We start from the raw sequence: 17931 nt of genomic DNA on the forward strand, positions 1-17931 counted from the left end.
CAGATATGAGGGGTCAGTTTGGTGGCAGGGCATGGATCGGGGGGCCCAGCAGGCTGGGCGGGAATGGTGTCTGCTCTCTCACTGCTGTGTCCCCGGGTCCAGCTCAGGGTCAGTCTGGCGGTCACTATCGGGTGGCGGGGTGGATGGATGGTTCATGGAAGGAAGGAGAAACACACACGCAGGTGAGCATTCGCTGAGTGACCTCGCCACGGGGTCAGCGGTGGCACTCGCTGTTCATCTCTGGCTGTGGAGGGGTGTCAGTCTTGGTCTCTGCCGAGCTCCTGGATAGAGCTGTGCCTACTTCCTGTGCAAAAGCCCCAGGCTGGGCCCAGCGCTGGTCCTCTCAGATTGGCAAATGAACGGGGGAGGGGGAGGAACAGGGGCTGACCAGGGGTCCTCTGCTGGGGAGAGCAGCACGTCTCTCCTGGGAGGTTCTGGAAGCCCACTCAGGGTCCACCTGGCTAGGGACCACGACTCTGGGATACCAAACGTGGGGACCCCAGGAGGCAGGATAAAAAGCAGGGGCCACACGATACTAGAACATCTCCGAGCCCACCTCCTCGCGACACAGATAGGGAGATGGAGGCCCAGAGAGGGGAATGCCACAGGGAGGCGTAGCTTCGACATGTCCCAGTTCTTCCTAACTGCGGCCCACCTTTAAAGCCAACCTCCCCAGCCCCCAGACCATGGCACTCCTCTGGGTGAGTGGGCAAGGAAGGAATCGCAGGTCACCAGAGCCAATCTACAACCGCGTATTTCGCTGGGCACGGACGCCCCACCTTGCGCGCAGCACCTTACTCTGTCCTCACAAGTCTACGAAGGGGGCCTGTTGTTCAGCCGATTTTCCAGACCAGGACACTGAGGCCCAGAGAGGACCAGTGACTGCCCAGGGTCACAGGTTAATAACTGAGCCCACTTTTGAATTCAGGTCAGTCTGGCTTTGACCCCTTGCCCCTGCCATCCTGCCTGTATGTGTCCTTTGACTCGGCTAGGGTAGACGAGGGCTGGCTCCATTCTGGCCGGCTCCAGTCTGGCCCTCGGAGGGTGGGGGCCGCAGGCAGCCCCAAGGCTCCGCTCCTAGAAGAATTGCTGGAAACAGCTTTCTATAAGTGGCTACTAGTGTTCAGGGCCTCCTCACTGAAATCCCCCCTTCCCGCCACCAACCGCTGGGCCAACAATGGCATCTGTGGGACACTGGCACGAAAATAGAAACACGGTCTCCCGCCCACCCACTCAGGGAAGGGGCGGGGGTAGGCCTGAGCTGGCCCAGGTCAGAGCTGGGGGTGAGGGGCCAGCCCGGCCTGCCTGCCTCCCTCGGCTGGGCTCCCAGATTTCCCAGGGTGCCATTCGGAAGACTGGGAGCTTCGATGGTGGCGGGGGCGAGGCAGACCCCTTGCTTGGCCTCTGGGCTCTGGGCTGGGGGATTGGGGGGTGGGAAGAGGGAAGTCAGTGTGTGTGAGTGACTCCGATGATGAGTCAGGGCTAGAGGATGGAAATGTTTGCTGTGGAAACCAGACTGGGATTTTCTGGTAACCAGCTGGACTCAGCCAGGTCCCGGAGCTCAGAGACCCCCTGAGGGGCCCAGCTTTCCCAGCTCCTGGAGCTTGCCCGCTGCTCACTTGCTGTGTGTTCCCGCCCCACGGCTGTCCGTCTCTGGGCCTCAGCCCCCAGCCCCTCTCCAGCCCCCAGCTCTACCAGGAGGGCCACGGAGACAACTGAGTGGTGGGTGAAGGGCTGAGTGACAAAGATGCCCACAAAGTTCCAGTCTCCTAATGCCCTCACCCTCGGCATGACCCAACGCTGACGTCCACTTCTCTTTTCTAACTTCCTTTATTGAGGGCGCCACCTGGTATCTGTTCCCAACCCCGTCCTACCAAGCGGGGAGACTGAGGTACAGAGGAGCAGGGACAGTCGCCGAGCAGCAACAACCATGACTGTCCAACCATGGACATGACAGGGCTCTTCCGTGCCAGCTCCAAGGCTGTGCCACCGGCCGCTGTGTCACCCACGGAGCACTTGGTCTGTGGATGCCCACCAAGGGGCAGAGGACGGGCCTCACCCACTGCAGCCTGTTAGCAGCGTCTCCAGACCTCAGGGCCCATTCCTTTGCTGTGTGCGGGGCCCCAGAGGTCACTCCCCTGGATGGCAGAAGGGGCAGCACAGTGATGAACTGTAGGGAAGCCCAGGAGAGCTGCCCAGAGGTCCAGGGACCGTGGGCTCCACACTGGCCCCCGACTACGTCCCCGGAGCAGGTCCCTGGGTAGATTTCCTCCCTGAGCCTTGATTGCTGCCTCTGTAAAATGGGACGATACCTGACTCTGCCTCATTGAAAACCCATGTAACATGCTCAGTACAGGGCCAGGCACGGATTAGGCTGAACCCTGTGAAATGACTGATATTCAGTTGTTTTTCTCGACAGCTTTTATCCAGATAACATTTGCCCATTTCCAGTATACAATTGAATGGTTTTTAGTAGATACACAGAGTTGTGCAATCCTAGACGATTGTTCAAGCTAACAGTACATACGCAATCAGAGTAAGAAGGCGGGGGGTGGGGGGGGCAGGTCTATTCTCAGAGATCCTCAGTGATTCTCATTCTCAAGGATTCTGGCAGGTCAGAGGCACTGGGCCTTTCCCAACACCCCCACAGTGGGTCTCCCTTTGCTCGGGTTAATTTCAAGCGGTCTGCCAATTACACTTCAATTTTTAAAAAAAATTAATGAATTAAATAAGAACTTCAGATAGTGGTCATCATCCTGGAACAAAATGTCAGTTCGGACGTTTAGCTTTTATTTCATGTTTTACTGAAATCTATTAAATCCAGTATTTAATTTTTGAAGTGTTCGGAATGTCAGGGCACTTGGGTGGCTCCTTTGGTTAAGTGTCTGCCTTCAGCTCAGGTCATGATCCCAGGGTCCTGGGATTGAGCCCCATGTTAGGCTCCCTGCTCAGTAGGGAATCCGCTCCTCCTCCCTCTGTTCTTGTGCTCTCTCTCACTTTCTCCCTCTCAAATAAATAAATAATAATCTTTAAAAAATAATATGTTTAGAAAGCATAGGTATTAGATTTTTTAAATATTTATGTAACCTTTACACCCAACACGGAACTCAAACTCACAGCCCTGAGATCTAGAGTCATACACTCCTCTGGCTGAATGGCCAGATACCCCTAGAATACATAAATATTTGAAAAAATCGACTAAAAAAGGTATTTTGAAAACCACATGGTTCTAAACCCATTAGAAAACACTAATCAAAAATGTGAACTTATAAAATACAAATTTGAAACCTCTATTATCGTTCTATAAATTCGCATAAGAATAGTGATCCACAGGCAACGTCAATAGCTCACTAAAATGAAACAGTTACTTGTAAAACATTGAAAATGAAATCATGTTATTTGCTCTTTTGTTTTAAAGAGCAGAGTTACAAACAAAGAGTGACTATGGTGTCATTATTGACTAACGGAAATATTTCTGGGCAGATTTTTCCAGGGGCTGAAACGCGCTGTCGGGCTCTGTGACATCAGCTGGGGAAACGGCCAGGAGATAATTGGAAGGGAAATCTAAAACTTTCCACTGATGTCTTCATCTCGAAATACCTCTCTCCTTTTTGATAAGCATAAGGAGATTTGGGGGGTCAGGTTTCATCTCTGTTGGAGAGGCCGCCAGCTCCGGAGAGCGGCTGGAATTAATTTCTCAGTGGAGTGTTTCCATTGATCATTGTGTTGTGAGTCTGCGGCCGGGCTCCTGAGGCTTATTCCTGCCTGTTCACTGGTTCAGAAAGTCTTTGAGCAGGTCTGAGGTCCTGTTCTTTCCTTCTCTCCTCTCCTCTTTCCTTTTCCTTTCCTTCTCTTTTCTTTCCTTCCTTCTTTCCTCCCTCCCTTTCTTTCTTTCTTTTTTTTTTTAAAGATTTTATTTATTTATTTGACAGAAAGAAATCACAAGTAGGCAGAGAAGCAGGCAGAGAGAGAGGAGGAAGCAGGCTCCCCGCTGAGCAGAGAGCCCGATGTGGGGCTCGATCCCAGGACCCCGAGATCATGACCTGAGCTGCAGACAGAGCCACCCAGGCGTCCCCTCCCTTTCTTTCTATTTCTTTCTTTTCTTTTTCTTCCTTCCTTCCTTCCTCTCTGTCTTTCTGTCTTTCTTTCTTCCTTGGGGCTTCTAGGTGGCTTAGTTGGTTAAACATCCTTTCTCTGTCTCTCAAATAAATAAAAGCTTTAAAAAATTATTTACTTGAAAGCACAGCGGAAGTCTCAAAGGGAAAAGGGAGAGGGATAGAGACTCGCAAGCCAGACTCCATGCAGAGCACAGAGCCTGACACAGGGCTCAAAGCCACGACCCTGAGATCACGACCTGAGCAGAAACCAAGACTTGGACACTTAACAGACCACAGCATCTGGGCGCCTCTGAGGTTGTTCTTTCAAAAGAAGTTCTGCCTTGGGGATCGCTGTGTCCTTTTCCTTCCTGGGAATAAGGAGGTGTAGAAAAATGTGGAGCCTTATGGTTAAAACGGAGGCCTCCCCGGTCTGTAACCTAGCTATGCACATACTTGCCGTGCACATACTTGCTGTGAGATCCTGGGCAAATGACTTCACCTCTCTGTGTGTCCTTTTCTCATCCGTTAAGTGAGAATAATGGTGCCTACGTCTTAAGGCTGTAAGGATGAAATGAGTCAATACATAAAGCCCCTGGGACAGTCCTGGAACACAGTGAGCACTACGCAGGTGTTAGACTTTATTATTACTGGGCTGGGGTTGTTGTTGTGAAGGCATTCTAAGTGCAGACAGCATGATCAATTAACATTTTTCATGCAGCAGGTACCCCTCAGGATGTAATGATTTCAAGTTCACAGTCTTATAGCAAAATGATGGTACTATATCAACAAAAATATGGGCATTTTAGTACTTTAAACTAGGAAGGCAAACAGTAATGTAGGAAACTGGGAAGAGGTTGTTGCCTTGATCCTGTTGCCTAAGAATAGAGAAAGGGCACAGGGTACTGTCCAAGTCACGCAGATGTCCCAGGCCTTTTATGCAGCGGGCACGCCACAGAAACAGCAAACTGATCCACTGTTAAATAAAGTTCAGGCTTCTTGCAATTTTTTAAAAATCCTGGATTTGATGAAACCAACCACCCTGTACCCAGTCAATATTTTTTGAGCTTCTCCCAATGGCCAGGCACAGTGCTGGGCCTCGGGAGGCTGGGGCAGCCCAGTGGGGCAGGGAGAGTGGAGGGGAAGCTGCTGAGGAGTGAGTCTTCACGACTGATCTGGGTGGCACAGCCTGTGCAGGTCTGACTGGTCTGTGTGTGTGTGTCACTCTCCTTTCCCCACCCTAGGATCTGTCGGAGCTGGAGCTGACTGTCCAGAAGTCCAACCAAAATGGCACTCGGCCCCGAGAGGTGCTTCTGGTCCTCAGTGCAAACAAGAACATTCTGCTGCGGTTGCAAGCCCCAGGGATCCCCCTCAACCTGGCCTTCGTGAGTGTGTTACCCCTGACTGTGGGCTGAGGCTCTGACCACGGGAGGCCCCTGCTGTCTGTCTCTGTGGGCCAGGCTCTCCTGCCCCAGCCACCCTGCCTCTCTTTCTCATTCTGCCATCATTCACTCTGACGTTTCTCACCCTGCCTGGTGAATCCCATGGGGCCCTGCCTGAGAGAACCCCGAAGGCGGCAGGGTCTGGGGTGAAGAGACCAAACCCAGATGTGGGAGTCAGGTTGAAGGACAACCCTGGCCAAGGCCAGTCCTCTTGCCTAACCGGTCTTCCCATCTGCCCAGTGGCAGAAGTGCGTCCAGTGACCTCCTATAACATAATCTGGCCACTGTCTTTGGAAAAGTTACAAGATATGTTTGAAAATATTTAAGTACAGAGGAAGAGGAAAACTAACAAGGTATTCATAGTAGTTATGGTGGGGAAACGGTACTGGGGGAGACATTTACTTATTTGTGCTTCACACTTGGTGGAATTTGCGAGATCTGCTCTAATGAACATGGTCTACATTGGAGAAAAAATATTTTGCAAAAATTCCAGTTTTAAGTGTCAGGCACGTCCGCCAGAGAGAGGAGGTCAATGGGCTGGGACCTACAGCGGGGGGCGGGGAGGGGGGGTCGGGGCTGGAGGAGGTGGGGTGGCCTGTGCACACAGCCTCCCCCGCTGGAAGGCCCTGAGAGGTGGTCCCAGATGCGAGCAGCTGCTGTTTACAGCCAGAAAAAGCAGAGGCCAGGGGTGGGGGCGGACAGCAAAGATAATAAGGGGGAGAGAAACACAAAGCAAAATGGAACTAAGAAGAGCCGGCCTGTTGTGGGAGGGTTAGGCGGACAGACATTCAGTCAGACAGACAGACAGACAGACAGAGGAGGGGAGCTGGGAACCCAACACAGACCTGGATCCAGGGCTGCCTGGGAGACAGGCCCAGAGACAGAGGTTGGGGGTGGGGTGAGGAATCCAGGCTCCCAGCAGGCACCGCAGAGACAGACAGACAGGGCCAGCAGAGACAGACAGACAGGGCCAGCGTGAAAGCCCAGGGACGCCCGGAAGCCAGGCCCGAGGGCAGAACTGGACCAGCCCCATTTGGCAATTCCCTCAGTTCTCAGCGGAGTAAATCGAAGCCCTGTGGAGAGCCAGGGCTTGCCAGGGCTGCTCCTCCCCCTTAACTTCCCCTTCCCGTTCCTGGGCGCTACAGGCAGGGATCTGAGCCTGGGGCGGTTGGGGGGGGGGGTAATGACGCAGGGAACATGAAACGCACCCACAGGGCAGGAAGGTCACAGCAGCTGCTGGCTCCGGCCCTGCCAGTCCTTCCTCCCCGAGCTAAGAATACTCAGGGATGGAGGTGGGGTATTGTTGGAGTGGGTGGGGGGCGGGGGGAGGGCAGGGGGCGGCGGGGAGGCTATAGCTACCTGAAAGGGGACAGGGACTCCCCCAGAGGGACGGACCCCAGTCGGGTTTGGAGCTTAGACCTGTGTCTGACCCAGCACCGGGGACAGACGAATGCTTCACCCTTCATCCCTGTTACATCCCCATTTTACAGATGATGACCCTGAGAGTCGGGCTGGGTAAAGGTCCCTAACCTCCTCCAGCTCTAGAGCACTGCGCCAGCCCTGCCGTCACAGGGTCTGAGCTCCCCACCTGGGTGCTCACCACTTTGCCCCCTTATTTAAATCCTGCTCCATTCTAGGTGGACCTTTCTATGGTGTCTGCCTACTGCCACTGCCAGGCAGTCCCCCTAAATATGTAGCCTGAAGCCCTCAGGCTGCAGTGGCTTGAGAGCAATGCCCTTGGCTTTGAAGATGGAACGCAAGGGAGTCTGGGGCCCCAACAGCTTCCTCTGAATCCTTTGGCTTCCGCAGAATACCTCGTCCAGGAAGTCTTCCCTATTTCCTTCCGCAGGCCCACCAGGGTCTCCCCTTGAGGCCTGGGCAGCGGAGGCAGTGAGGTTCCAGAGCCACCCACGTTCCCCTCCCTGTCCATCCAGACACCTGTCTTGTTCCCTCCTATTCATAAACATCCTCTGTCTCCTGTCGTTCCAAGTGACTTGATGCATGACTCGTTTCTGGATGCTAAGATCCCCCAGGGCAGGGACAATCCCCATTTGTCTTTCGTTCATTCATTTATTCATGTTTCTGCTTTCCTTCCTTTCTTCCTCCCTTGTGCAGGGAGCACCTGCGGTGTGCTAGGTCTGGGTAAAGCAGACATGTCAGGAAAGTCGAGTGTTGCTCAGTGCCCACTCTGTGTCCAACACCACACAGGGATGGGCCGGGTAGACGCTGTGCCCCACAGACCCCAGCCACCTGATGTCCCAAGTGTGGGTTGTATAAGTAAGACTGGCGGGAGGGGGAGGTGATGTTCGAACAGTGGGGTAAAGGATATGTCTCCGTCCGGCACCAGGTACGGACGGACGGACGGGTGAGGAGACAGATCCGGCTCTTGGTGGGAGGCTGATGAGGGTCTCCGCCCTGCCTCCTCCCCTCAGCCAACTGGCTGCCTCCCCAAATTACTTCCCAACCTCCTGAACGGGACAGAGAGGGTTCGGGGCCCAGGAGCAGCACCCTGAGCCTTCCTGTGTCTTCCTAGAACCCCACACTGATCTTCCAAGGGCCCCCAGGAATCAACACCACACAGCTGCCCCCCTTCACCACCCAGAACCAGTTTCTCGACTGGGCAAAAACGAAGGGCCCCATCGTCTCTGTTGCTGAGCTGAACGACCCTCAGAGCATCCTCCTCCGCCTGGACCAAGGTCAGCTTCCCTTGTAGCCTCTAGGGACTCAGGTCTCCGCTCTGAGGAAATGTCACTTCCTCTGGCCCATTTCTCAGATGTGCACACTAAAGGGGATGTGATTTGCCACTAAAATGGGATGTGATTTGCCCCAGGTCACAAATAACAAGTCAGTGCTCTATCGGGACAGTAATTTTTGCCCTAGAAAGCCGCACTTTTATTTATTGTGAACCTACTATGTGCTCAGTCCGATGTTAGGCATTTGTGGACTCTGAATAGACAGAACCAGACCTTGCCGTCCTGGAGCCAACACCAGTGAGGAGATGGCCGTAAATACGTACACAGACGAATAAATTCCGTAATTTCAAAATAATTGAATTATAATTCCATATAATAATTCCAAAATAATTCCATAATTTCTGGTCATGGCAAATTTCATAGGAAATAGAAAAAGTGAGGTGATGTTCTGGTGGTCGCAGGACTGCACCCCAACACATGCCATGGGTTTGTGCTTTTATTAACCCTGGGTCCACAGATGAGGAAACAGGCAGGAGCTTGCCTCCAGATACTTGGCAGTAAGTGGTGGAGGGGAGATTTGAATTCAGGTCCTCCCAGGCACCCCACTTTGCTGCTCCATTCTGCACCCCCCTTTTACCGTGGGTGAGAGCAGGCCTCTGTAGTAGTGCCCAGCTTTTCAGGGAGGGAACTGAGGTGTGCTTATCCCCACAGCCCCAAGGGCACCGTCCTCCTGCAATCTGGAACCCCTCATGGACATGGGCCATACTCTGGACTGGAGCCCGCTCACCCCCACCTCTGTCCGGGGCTGCCGCTTGGAAGGCGTGCCTGGCCACAAGGAAGCGCACATCGTGAGGGTCCTGCCAGGCACCGAGGCCCGGTAAGGGTGCCCCCCTCATCCCTCCCCACCCCCCTCCCCTCCTACCCCTGCACACATCAAGCCCCACCCATCCCTGGCTAGGTAAGCATGTTGTTGCGGTCACCTTAGCTCTGGGGCCTGCCACTGTGGGCCCCGCCCTGCCCACTTCGATGCCCCTCCCTGGCCCTACAGTGATCAGGTCAGCTGCTGCCCACTTGACCCCAGGTCTGGTCCCCTCCCGACCAGTCTCCATCAGGCCCCACCCAACCCTGTGTCCCTGCCCCACGCTGACTCCGGGGTCTGTCTCCCCGCAGGCCCCGGACGGTGACCGTGAAGGTGGAGCTGCGTTGTGCTTCAGGGGGTCCCGACGCTGTGCTTATCCTGCAAGGGCCACCCTATGTGTCCTGGCTCATCGACGCCAACCACAACATGCAGATCTGGGTGAGTTTTACTCTGCGACCCGGACCAGACAGCCCTGCGCAGGCCTGGCCAACGCTCTCCAGAGAGAAAACCCCAACTTCCTCTGTGAGCACCCCAGCCCTGACCCCTTCCACATCTGACCCCTTCCACATCTGACCCCTTCCTCTCCGTGCCAGCTGTTCTTCCTTCAGACCTTCACCCAGATGGTACCTCCTCCAGGAAGCCTTCCATTATCCCCTAGGAAGGCCCCTACCCTAGCCCACAGGGTCAGGGAACATTCCTGGAGAAGGGAACCCCATGCTGATTTGAAGGACAAACAGAAGCCAGTAGATGAGGGGAGGTGGCCCGGGGGAAGAAACAGTAGGAGCAAAGGAGTGAGTGGCCCCGAGGCCTGGCATAACCCTGGCTGGCCGGGGATGCCCCTGCCAGGCTGTGTGCCCCCTGACTGTGTCTGTGTTTCCCTGTTCTGTCATTAGACCACTGGTGAATACTCCTTCAAGATCTTTCCAAAGGAGAACATCCGCGGCTTCCCGCTTCCGGATACACCCCAAGGGCTGCTGGGGGAGGCCTGGAGACTCAACGCGAGCATGGTAGCGTCCTTCGTGGAGCTCCCTCTGGCCAGTGTCATCTCCCTGCAGTCCCACAGCTGCGGTGAGCACCCTCTTCCCTTCCCTTGCCCTGTCCTGGGATCAGTGGCGGTGGCACCGCTGTGAGCAGGGCACTTGCATCAGCCGGCAGAAGCCCCGGGTTCCCCGTCTGCAGGCGAGGACAGTGAAAGTAGCTAGTTAGGGAAGCACTGGGGGTCCGGTGCCCAGGGAGCACTCAGTGACTTGCCTGCTGTGACTCTGCTGCCCTGCAGGTGGTGGGCTGCAGACCTCTCCCCCACCCGTCCCGACCACCCCTCCCAAGGAGAGCTGCAACCAGGAGCTGCTCCTGTCCCTGATCCAGCCCAAGTGCTCCGAAGACATCATGACTGTGGTGCTCAAGAAAGATCTCATCTCGGTAAGGGAACCCCTGGGAACGTAGGTAGCCAGTCCTTCCTTTAGGCCAAGGGTCTGGGGGTCCTGACCCAGGCAGGGAGACAAATCTCATCCCTCTGCAAGCCTCAGTTTTTCCACTTGTGAAATGGGCTTGATGATGGATCTGCCATGCAGGAAGAATTAAATAAGTTCTGACCCAGGGACCCTGATGTGGTGCACTGTAAGGGCTCAATAAACAAGTATAATCATCATTAATTAATCTTAAGTGCAGGCTGAGCCGGGCGGGCACTTAATAGTGTATCTATACAGTATGATCTCCAACTAAGAATAACACTGAATTTTTTTTACATGTGAAAAATTAGAAAAGAGTATCTCAACTTTCCTGCCCAAATATGGTGGCTACCAACATTTTGGTGTTTCTTTCTGGTGTTTCTTTGTGTATTTCTTATATGGAGTCATCTCCAATGCACTTGTCTGTCTCCCACTATCTTCGCTTACTGTATTTTTAGAACTTTGACATATGTACTTAATGTCACTTTAATAAGCACAAATTATTCTATCATATTGACATGTCATAATTAACTCCTCCCTTGTTAGACACTGAGGTCGCTTCCAATTATGCAACATTATAAAAATGCAGAAAATATCACCATGCATTTTTTATGTAGGATTGTTTTCTTAGGCTAGATTTCTACATTAGTGAGATAGGCTGCAAGTTTTCATATACATTGCCAACCCACTTTGCAAAAGATGATTCTAATTTTCACTGCCAATTTAGGAGAGCACTTTGACTCTCTCTCTCCAGACTATTATTTTCATGGTTTTTTTTTGTTTTTTTGTTTTTTTTTTAAAGTCCTTTGCTAGGGCGCCTGGCTGGCTCAGTGGGTGGAGTGTGCGACTCTTGATTTTGGGATCATGAGTTCAAGCCCCATATTGGGTGCAAAGCTTGCTTAAAAAATAAAAATAAAATAGAATTTTAAAAATTTCTTTTAAAAAATTTGCCAACATTAGCGGTGGGACATGGTGTTCTTGCTTTAATTTAAAATTCTTTGAGGGGCGCCTGGGTGGCTCAGTGGGTTGGGACACTGCCTTCGGCTCAGGTCGTGATCTCGGGGTCCTGGGATCGAGTCCCACATCGGGCTCTCTGCTCAGCGGGGAGCCTGCTTCCTCCTCTCTCTCTCTCTGCTTGCCTCTCTGCCTACTTGTGATCTCTCTCTGTCAAATAAATAAATAAAATCTTTAAAAAAAAATAAAATAAAATTCTTTGATTAGTAGTGAGTGTGGGCATGACCCTATGTGACTTATAGTAACCTAAGGCTCTTTATCAATGTGACTCGGTATTTTTCTTGATTTTTATAAGCATTTTACATTAAAAAAAAAAAAAGCTGGGGACCCTCTGTCTACCATTCCTATTTGAAATAATTTTTTTGTTATAGTTTCTAAATTTTGGCTACAGTGATTTTTGTGTTTGGGGACATTTTAAAACATTGGGCCATCCTAGCTGTCCATCTTCTCCCGTGTGATTTCTTCTGGCCTGAGGCTGGAAATCTCAGCCAGAGCGTGGACAAATCACCCATGATCTCAGGGATCTTTAGAATGACACTTAAATTTTGTCATTCTAAAGTACACTCCAAAGTTAAGTGCATGTGGGAGTTTTGGGGGGTGTGGGGTACAGGAGCGATATGGAGTGACACCTGTCTGCTACCCATCTCTTACCACCCCACCCCCACTTCCGTCTGGCCCAGCAGATTCCAGGAGGTGCAGGAATTAGTGCAGGGACAGCATAGGTTGGCATGTTTGCCGCCCAGTCCAAATTAAAAAAAAAAAAAAAATCTGCCCATTTTCTCTGAGTACAGATTCCATATAGAAGAAAATACAAAGGAAAGGGTCTGAACAGAATTGCTCCAACATGGAACATTCTGTCCTCTCATTGACTTAAGAAATGTGGTCAGTATGCCAGGACCATGTGTCACTGAGGCTTCACCCAGAGTCATTTTTATTTGGTGGGCTATTAGCTCGGTGGCTCTGGGCACCTGTGGGTGCTTTCTGGAGGAGAGTTGAGTTACTGGATTCAGGTGGGACTTCCAACAGCTCACTCAACTCAAAGACCGCAGAGATTCTTTGATCCTAAGAGCGTGACTAAAAAATTCTAAGATGAATTCCTCTACTACAGGAGATATTAAACTGTGGCCCTCTGCCTGTTTTTGTAAATAAAGTTTTGTTAGCATACAGCCACACCCATTCATTTACATGTGTTCTATAAGGGCTTTCAGGCTATGATGGCAAAATTGGGTAATTGCAGACACCACATAGCCCACAAAACCTAACAGATTCACCATCTGGCCCTTTATCAGAAAAATTTGCCAACTCTGTCTGGGATTAAGAGTCTAGGGTTCTTTCTTTTTCTTTTTTTTTTTTTTTTAATTTATTTGAGAGCGAGAAAGAGAGAGCAAGAGAGCGGGGTGAGGGACAGAGGGAGAAGTAGACTCCTTGACAAGCAGGAAGCCCGATGCGGGGCTCCATCCGGGGACTCCAGGATCATGACCTGAGCCAAAGGTTAGACACCTAACCTGACTGAGCCACCCGGGGGCCCCAGGGTCTAGGTCCTGAGATTGGATTATGCTGGTGGGATCTCCGTGTCCCTGGTGCTGTGGGCAGTAATTATACGTAGAACTCAAATGAATGTTTTTAGTGTGTCTTCATTTATTCTTATTATACATATTAGGAGAAAAGTAGCAAATCAAGCTCATGATGTCACAGATAATATTGCTTAGGACAAGGCTAAAGACAAAAGTGAGTGTAGTGTAGTTCAGGGAAAGTATGGTCTTAAATGGTGCGGAAGAGAGGAATGGCTGTGACTCGGCAGCCCTGAGTTTTGTCCGTTCTTGGTGCTGGGGTGCGAGGGACAGGCCCCAGAGGGCCCCATGCTTCCTGACGGTGCCCCTCCACTCCAACCCCGGCCCAGACTCTGAGGTGCAGCATCACAAGCCTGACCTTCTCGGACCCCAGCTGCCAGGCTGAGGACAGAGATGACCAGTTTGTCCTGCGCAGCGCCTACTCCAGCTGTGGCATGAAAGTGACAGAAAACGTGGTCCGGAATGAGGTAAGAGCAAGGGCGGGCAGGGAAGGGATCAGCCAGCTTAGCCGGTGCCTCCCTGTCCTTCCAGGCCAATGGGCCTTTGGAAGAGGAGAGTGTGGTGCTCAGTAGGAAGACAAGCTTATGAGCCATTGGTTGCCTCAGTACCCCCCATCCATGAAATGGGCGTGTTGGGTGGGATACCCTCTGGGGTACCTCCTGACTCTGACCTCCTTGGCTCTTTTCTTACAGGTGGTGGTCAACCTCTTGTCAAGCTCATCACCGCAGTGGGTGAGATGGATGGTTACCACGCTAACCCATCTGGTTTGGGGGCCTGGCACCCCTTCCTGGCCTGGGAGGGGAGTAGGCCTCAGGGAACTCAGGTCCGATCTTGGCAAGCCGTGTGATCTTCAGGTTGCCTCAGTCTCCCCTTCTGTCCAATGGAAGCAGCACCCTCTTGGGTTACATTCTCAGCCTCTCAAGCCAGAAAGTTCTAGTACATACTGGCTATGTGGCCTGGTGCAAGCGAACTAAGCTTTCTGGACCCAAAGGTCCTATCTATAAACAGGGGCCTAAGGATGGATCTCCCCTCTGGGGTGTTTCTGAGCGGTCACTGATATCACACCCGGGAAAGCATTCACCCAGGCCTGGCGCAGAGCAAGTTCTTGATGAAAATAAGCTTTTTTTTTTTTTTTTTTTTTTTTTTTAAAGGAGGGTCAGGCAGCAACTGGGGACCATGGCTTGGGCTCCTAACCCCACCCTCATCCCCACCCCCACCCCTTACCCTCCTGCCGGGTGCCTCCCAGGCTGACCCGGCCCCCTCTCTCCCACAGAAGAAGGTGCACTGCATCAACATGGAGAGCCTCTCCTTCCAGCTGGGCCTGTACCTCAGCCCACACTTCCTCCAGGTCTCCAACACCATCGAGCTGGGGCAACAGGGCTTTGTGCAGGTACTGGACTTGACCTCTCAGGCCTGCCCGCTCTTGGGATTCTCAGAGCCTTTCTGTGCACCATTAGTAGAGGGAAGGTGTGCACTGAACTCCCCAAAGGAGGGAGCCAGCAGGGTGCTTGGTGGAGGGGAAGGCCCACACAGAGACACTGGGTGGAGTGTCCCCTCTTCCTCCGTTGCTCTCGAGGGACCCAGGACTGTCCTTCCACCACCAAGGTGGGCCCCCAGAATGAGTCTCACGTATTTCCCAAGGGCAGCATTGAGTAACTGACTGTGCCCTGTCACTCTTACTTTACCCACGTAGGTGAGCATGTCCCCCTCTATCCCGGAGCTCATGCTCCAGCTGGACAGCTGCCACCTGGATTTGGGGCCTGATGCGGACACCGTGGAACTCATCCAGAGCCAGACCGCCAAGGGCAGCTGTGTGAGCCTGCTGTCCCCAGGCCCCAGTGGGGACGTGCGCTTCAGCTTTCTCCTCCGTGGCTACATGGTGTCCACGCCCACGACCGGCACCCTCAGCTGCACCATAACCCTGCGTTCGAGGAGCCTGTCCCCGGTGAGTGGGGGCCCAGCTTCAAGGGTGGCTTCAGGTCTAGGGTTTCCAGGAAGGGCTGCGACAGCCCACGATGTGGGACCGGCTGGTAAGGGGCAGAACCACAGACTGGTGTGTGGCTTCTGGCGACCAAGGCTTACTCCTTCTGCCACCCTACAGCCTTCGGATGGCTTTGCTGTGTACTGGACATTAGTAGGATTTGCAGCTGTGTCCATCCATCCTTCCTTCCGCTGTCTGTCCTTCCTTGCTCCCATCATTCCTCCCAACCATCCTTCTTTCCTTTTTGCTCCTTCCATCCTTCATTCCTATCTCCCATCCAGTCACCCTTCCTGCCTTTTCTTCCATCCAAGCTTCCACTATCCATCCTTCCGTCCACCCATCTGTCCTTCCATCCGTTCATCCATCCATCCGTCTGTCCACCATCCACCCATCTGTCCTTCCATCCGTTCATCCTTCCATCCGTCTGTCCACCATCCACCCATCTGTCCTTCCATCCGTTCATCCTTCCATCCGTCTGTCCACCATCCACCCATCTGTCCCTCACCCCTCCATCCGTACCACTCATCCTTCCACCATGCATCCATGCTCCCATCCTTCATGCATTTCTTCCCCGCATCCTTACATTCTTCCTTCCACCCGTCCGTCCGTCCGTCCATCCTTCCAATCATTCACCTTCGACCATCTTTCCGTCTTTCCCACCTTTCATCCATCCATGCAGCCATCCCGCCCTTCCATCGGTCCATGCTTCCGTTCCTCCCCCTACCATCTATCCCTCCTTCTATCTTGCCTTCTACCATCCCACGCAGTCATCTATCCGTGGTCACTCTCTCCCGCCCAGCCATCCATTCACTAGTTGATACTTCCTTCTCACCACGCCACCCAGGCATTCATCGATAGTCCTTCCACCATCCCAGTCAGCCAGCAGCCTCCTACCATCCCACCCAGTCTTCGGATGACACCCACTCATCCGGGAACCCATGCCCTCACCCATCTTTCCACGTGGTAGTCACCAATGTCCCTGCATTAAACAGGAGATCTCAGCAAAGAGGGTTAAGATAAAGGACACAAAATTCTGATCTTCTCTTTCACCATCCAGTGGGGATCTGTCCTCAGGCACACAGCCCTGGACACACATCCCCAGGTCCTGGCACACAGAAGAGACTCCAGGATTAGAAACTCCTCTGGTTGTATGAAGCGGGCAAGCATTTGGGGACACTCCTGAGTGGGCCTCCCCCAACCCCAGCCCAGCGACCCTCAGTGAGCACAGGCCTCTGAGCTAACCTGGCTCATCTGACCCTTCACAAGGGTCCAAGATGCAGTGCCAAGTGCCCCCACAATCCTCATGGGATTTGGAAGCCTCCCAGGGAACATTCTAGTAGCAGCCAAGGGTTGTCCACCCACCACCCTCCCTCAGCGTGGATCTCCCAGGACTTGCCCAAAGGCTCACAGCTAAGCGGTGGGATGGAATCCAAAGCCAAGGCCCCAGGGCGGGTTATGACCGGCCAGGGTCACAGAGCCAGGGAATCAGCCCAGGGGCCAGCTCCTGCAGGCTGTGCCATCCACCACTCTCTCCTTCCCCCAGGACACCCACAGGACTGTCTCCATGCGTCTGAATGTCGTCAGCCCTGGCCTGCCTGGTGAGTCTCTCTCGGGTTCCAGTGGCTGAGGCCAGTGTGGCACCTGATGGGTGGCCCAAAGGGGTGCAGCACAGATGCATGCAGGGAGGACCCTAAAGAGAGCAACCCTGGGAGGGATAGAAGGGCCCCCAGCAGCCTAGCGTAGGATCTGTGCCGCATCTTCTAGCTGGAAAGCCTTGGCTCTTGACTACCCCATAGACTGGATCCCACGCATTTAGATTTTCCTAATCCCCGTGGTTGCTAGCTGACCTTGCTTGGGGGTGCTGGGGGGGGGGGGTCCTGGAATCAAATGAGGAGGAAGGCATAGTGGGACAGGGCTGGCTTCCCCTTCTTAAGGCCCCCACTGTAGAGGATGCCCCTTCAGCCCAGCACCCTCCAGCCTCCAGTACATTCCCTGTGGGCCTGGGCAGAACAGGTCACTGACACTGGGGTCAGAGGTCAGGGGTGGGGTGGGGTACCTGCTTCCTTGCCATCTTACCTGGGTTAGGATGGAGCCCTAACCTCAGCCCATGACCAAGAGGGCAGGGCTGATTACCCCACTGCATCGATAGGAACTGTCCAAGGGGAGGCCCATTGTCACTCAGGAGTCAGGAGTGTGGATGGAACAAGGCTTGGGAAGACCCACAAGCAGAGCTGAAGAGCCCTCAGAAGTACTCTGGCCCATTCCTACCATAGCAGAGGGCTCAGAGAGGGGCAGGGATTGACCCAAGGTCACACAGTGGGATGGGGAGGCTCTGCACTCTCAGGCCCAACTCACTCTTTGCTCGGATTATACCATCCTTTCTCCCTAAAAATGCACCTCCATCAGCCTTGGAAGGCAGAGCCTCAGCCCAAAGGCCTGGCTGGGCCTTCTGGGTGAATAGTCAGAAGAGCCACCACCTAGGCAGGGGTTTGATAACTCTACTTGCTAGATGAGAAGACTGAGGTCCAGAACTCAGGGCCAGTGGCTGAGCTGGGACTGACACCCAGACCTGTGCTTTCGGCCAGCGCACACGGTGGGGGGCTGGGAGGGGCCGTAGCACTGATCCCAGCCGTCCCTCCCTTGTGTGCACAGACAAAGGCCTCGTCCTGCCCGCTGTGCTGGGCATCACCTTTGGCGCCTTCCTCATTGGGGCCCTGCTCACCGCCGCACTCTGGTACATCTACTCGCACACGCGTGAGTATCCCAGGCCCCCTCCATAAGTGCTCAGGACCCCTCTGTCACCACCACCTGGGGGAGCCCGGGGGAGCC

General features: G+C 53.4%; 1 protein-coding gene across 2 annotated transcripts in view; it reads left to right on the top strand.

The window, feature by feature from the left end:
• The window catches only part of ENG (endoglin), a 31596-nt gene that overhangs the window by 12812 nt on the left and 853 nt on the right, over window positions 1-17931 (top strand). Inside the window, exons 3-14 of one of the 2 annotated variants that reach the window (XM_032306750.1) lie at window positions 5339-5479; window positions 8070-8232; window positions 8941-9106; window positions 9400-9526; window positions 9982-10156; window positions 10365-10507; window positions 13451-13588; window positions 13814-13852; window positions 14398-14511; window positions 14815-15066; window positions 16646-16700; window positions 17755-17856. In XM_032306750.1, coding sequence (XP_032162641.1) covers window positions 5339-5479; window positions 8070-8232; window positions 8941-9106; window positions 9400-9526; window positions 9982-10156; window positions 10365-10507; window positions 13451-13588; window positions 13814-13852; window positions 14398-14511; window positions 14815-15066; window positions 16646-16700; window positions 17755-17856 — 1615 coding nt within the window. Of the gene's footprint in view, window positions 1-5338; window positions 5480-8069; window positions 8233-8940; window positions 9107-9399; window positions 9527-9981; window positions 10157-10364; window positions 10508-13450; window positions 13589-13813; window positions 13853-14394; window positions 14512-14814; window positions 15067-16645; window positions 16701-17754; window positions 17857-17931 lie in introns of both variants that reach the window. The other variant, XM_032306749.1, reaches the window with a different exon arrangement.

The sequence above is a fragment of the Mustela erminea genome, chromosome 12 (assembly GCF_009829155.1).
Source record: "Mustela erminea isolate mMusErm1 chromosome 12, mMusErm1.Pri, whole genome shotgun sequence".
In the NCBI taxonomy this organism is placed as follows: domain Eukaryota; kingdom Metazoa; phylum Chordata; class Mammalia; order Carnivora; family Mustelidae; genus Mustela; species Mustela erminea.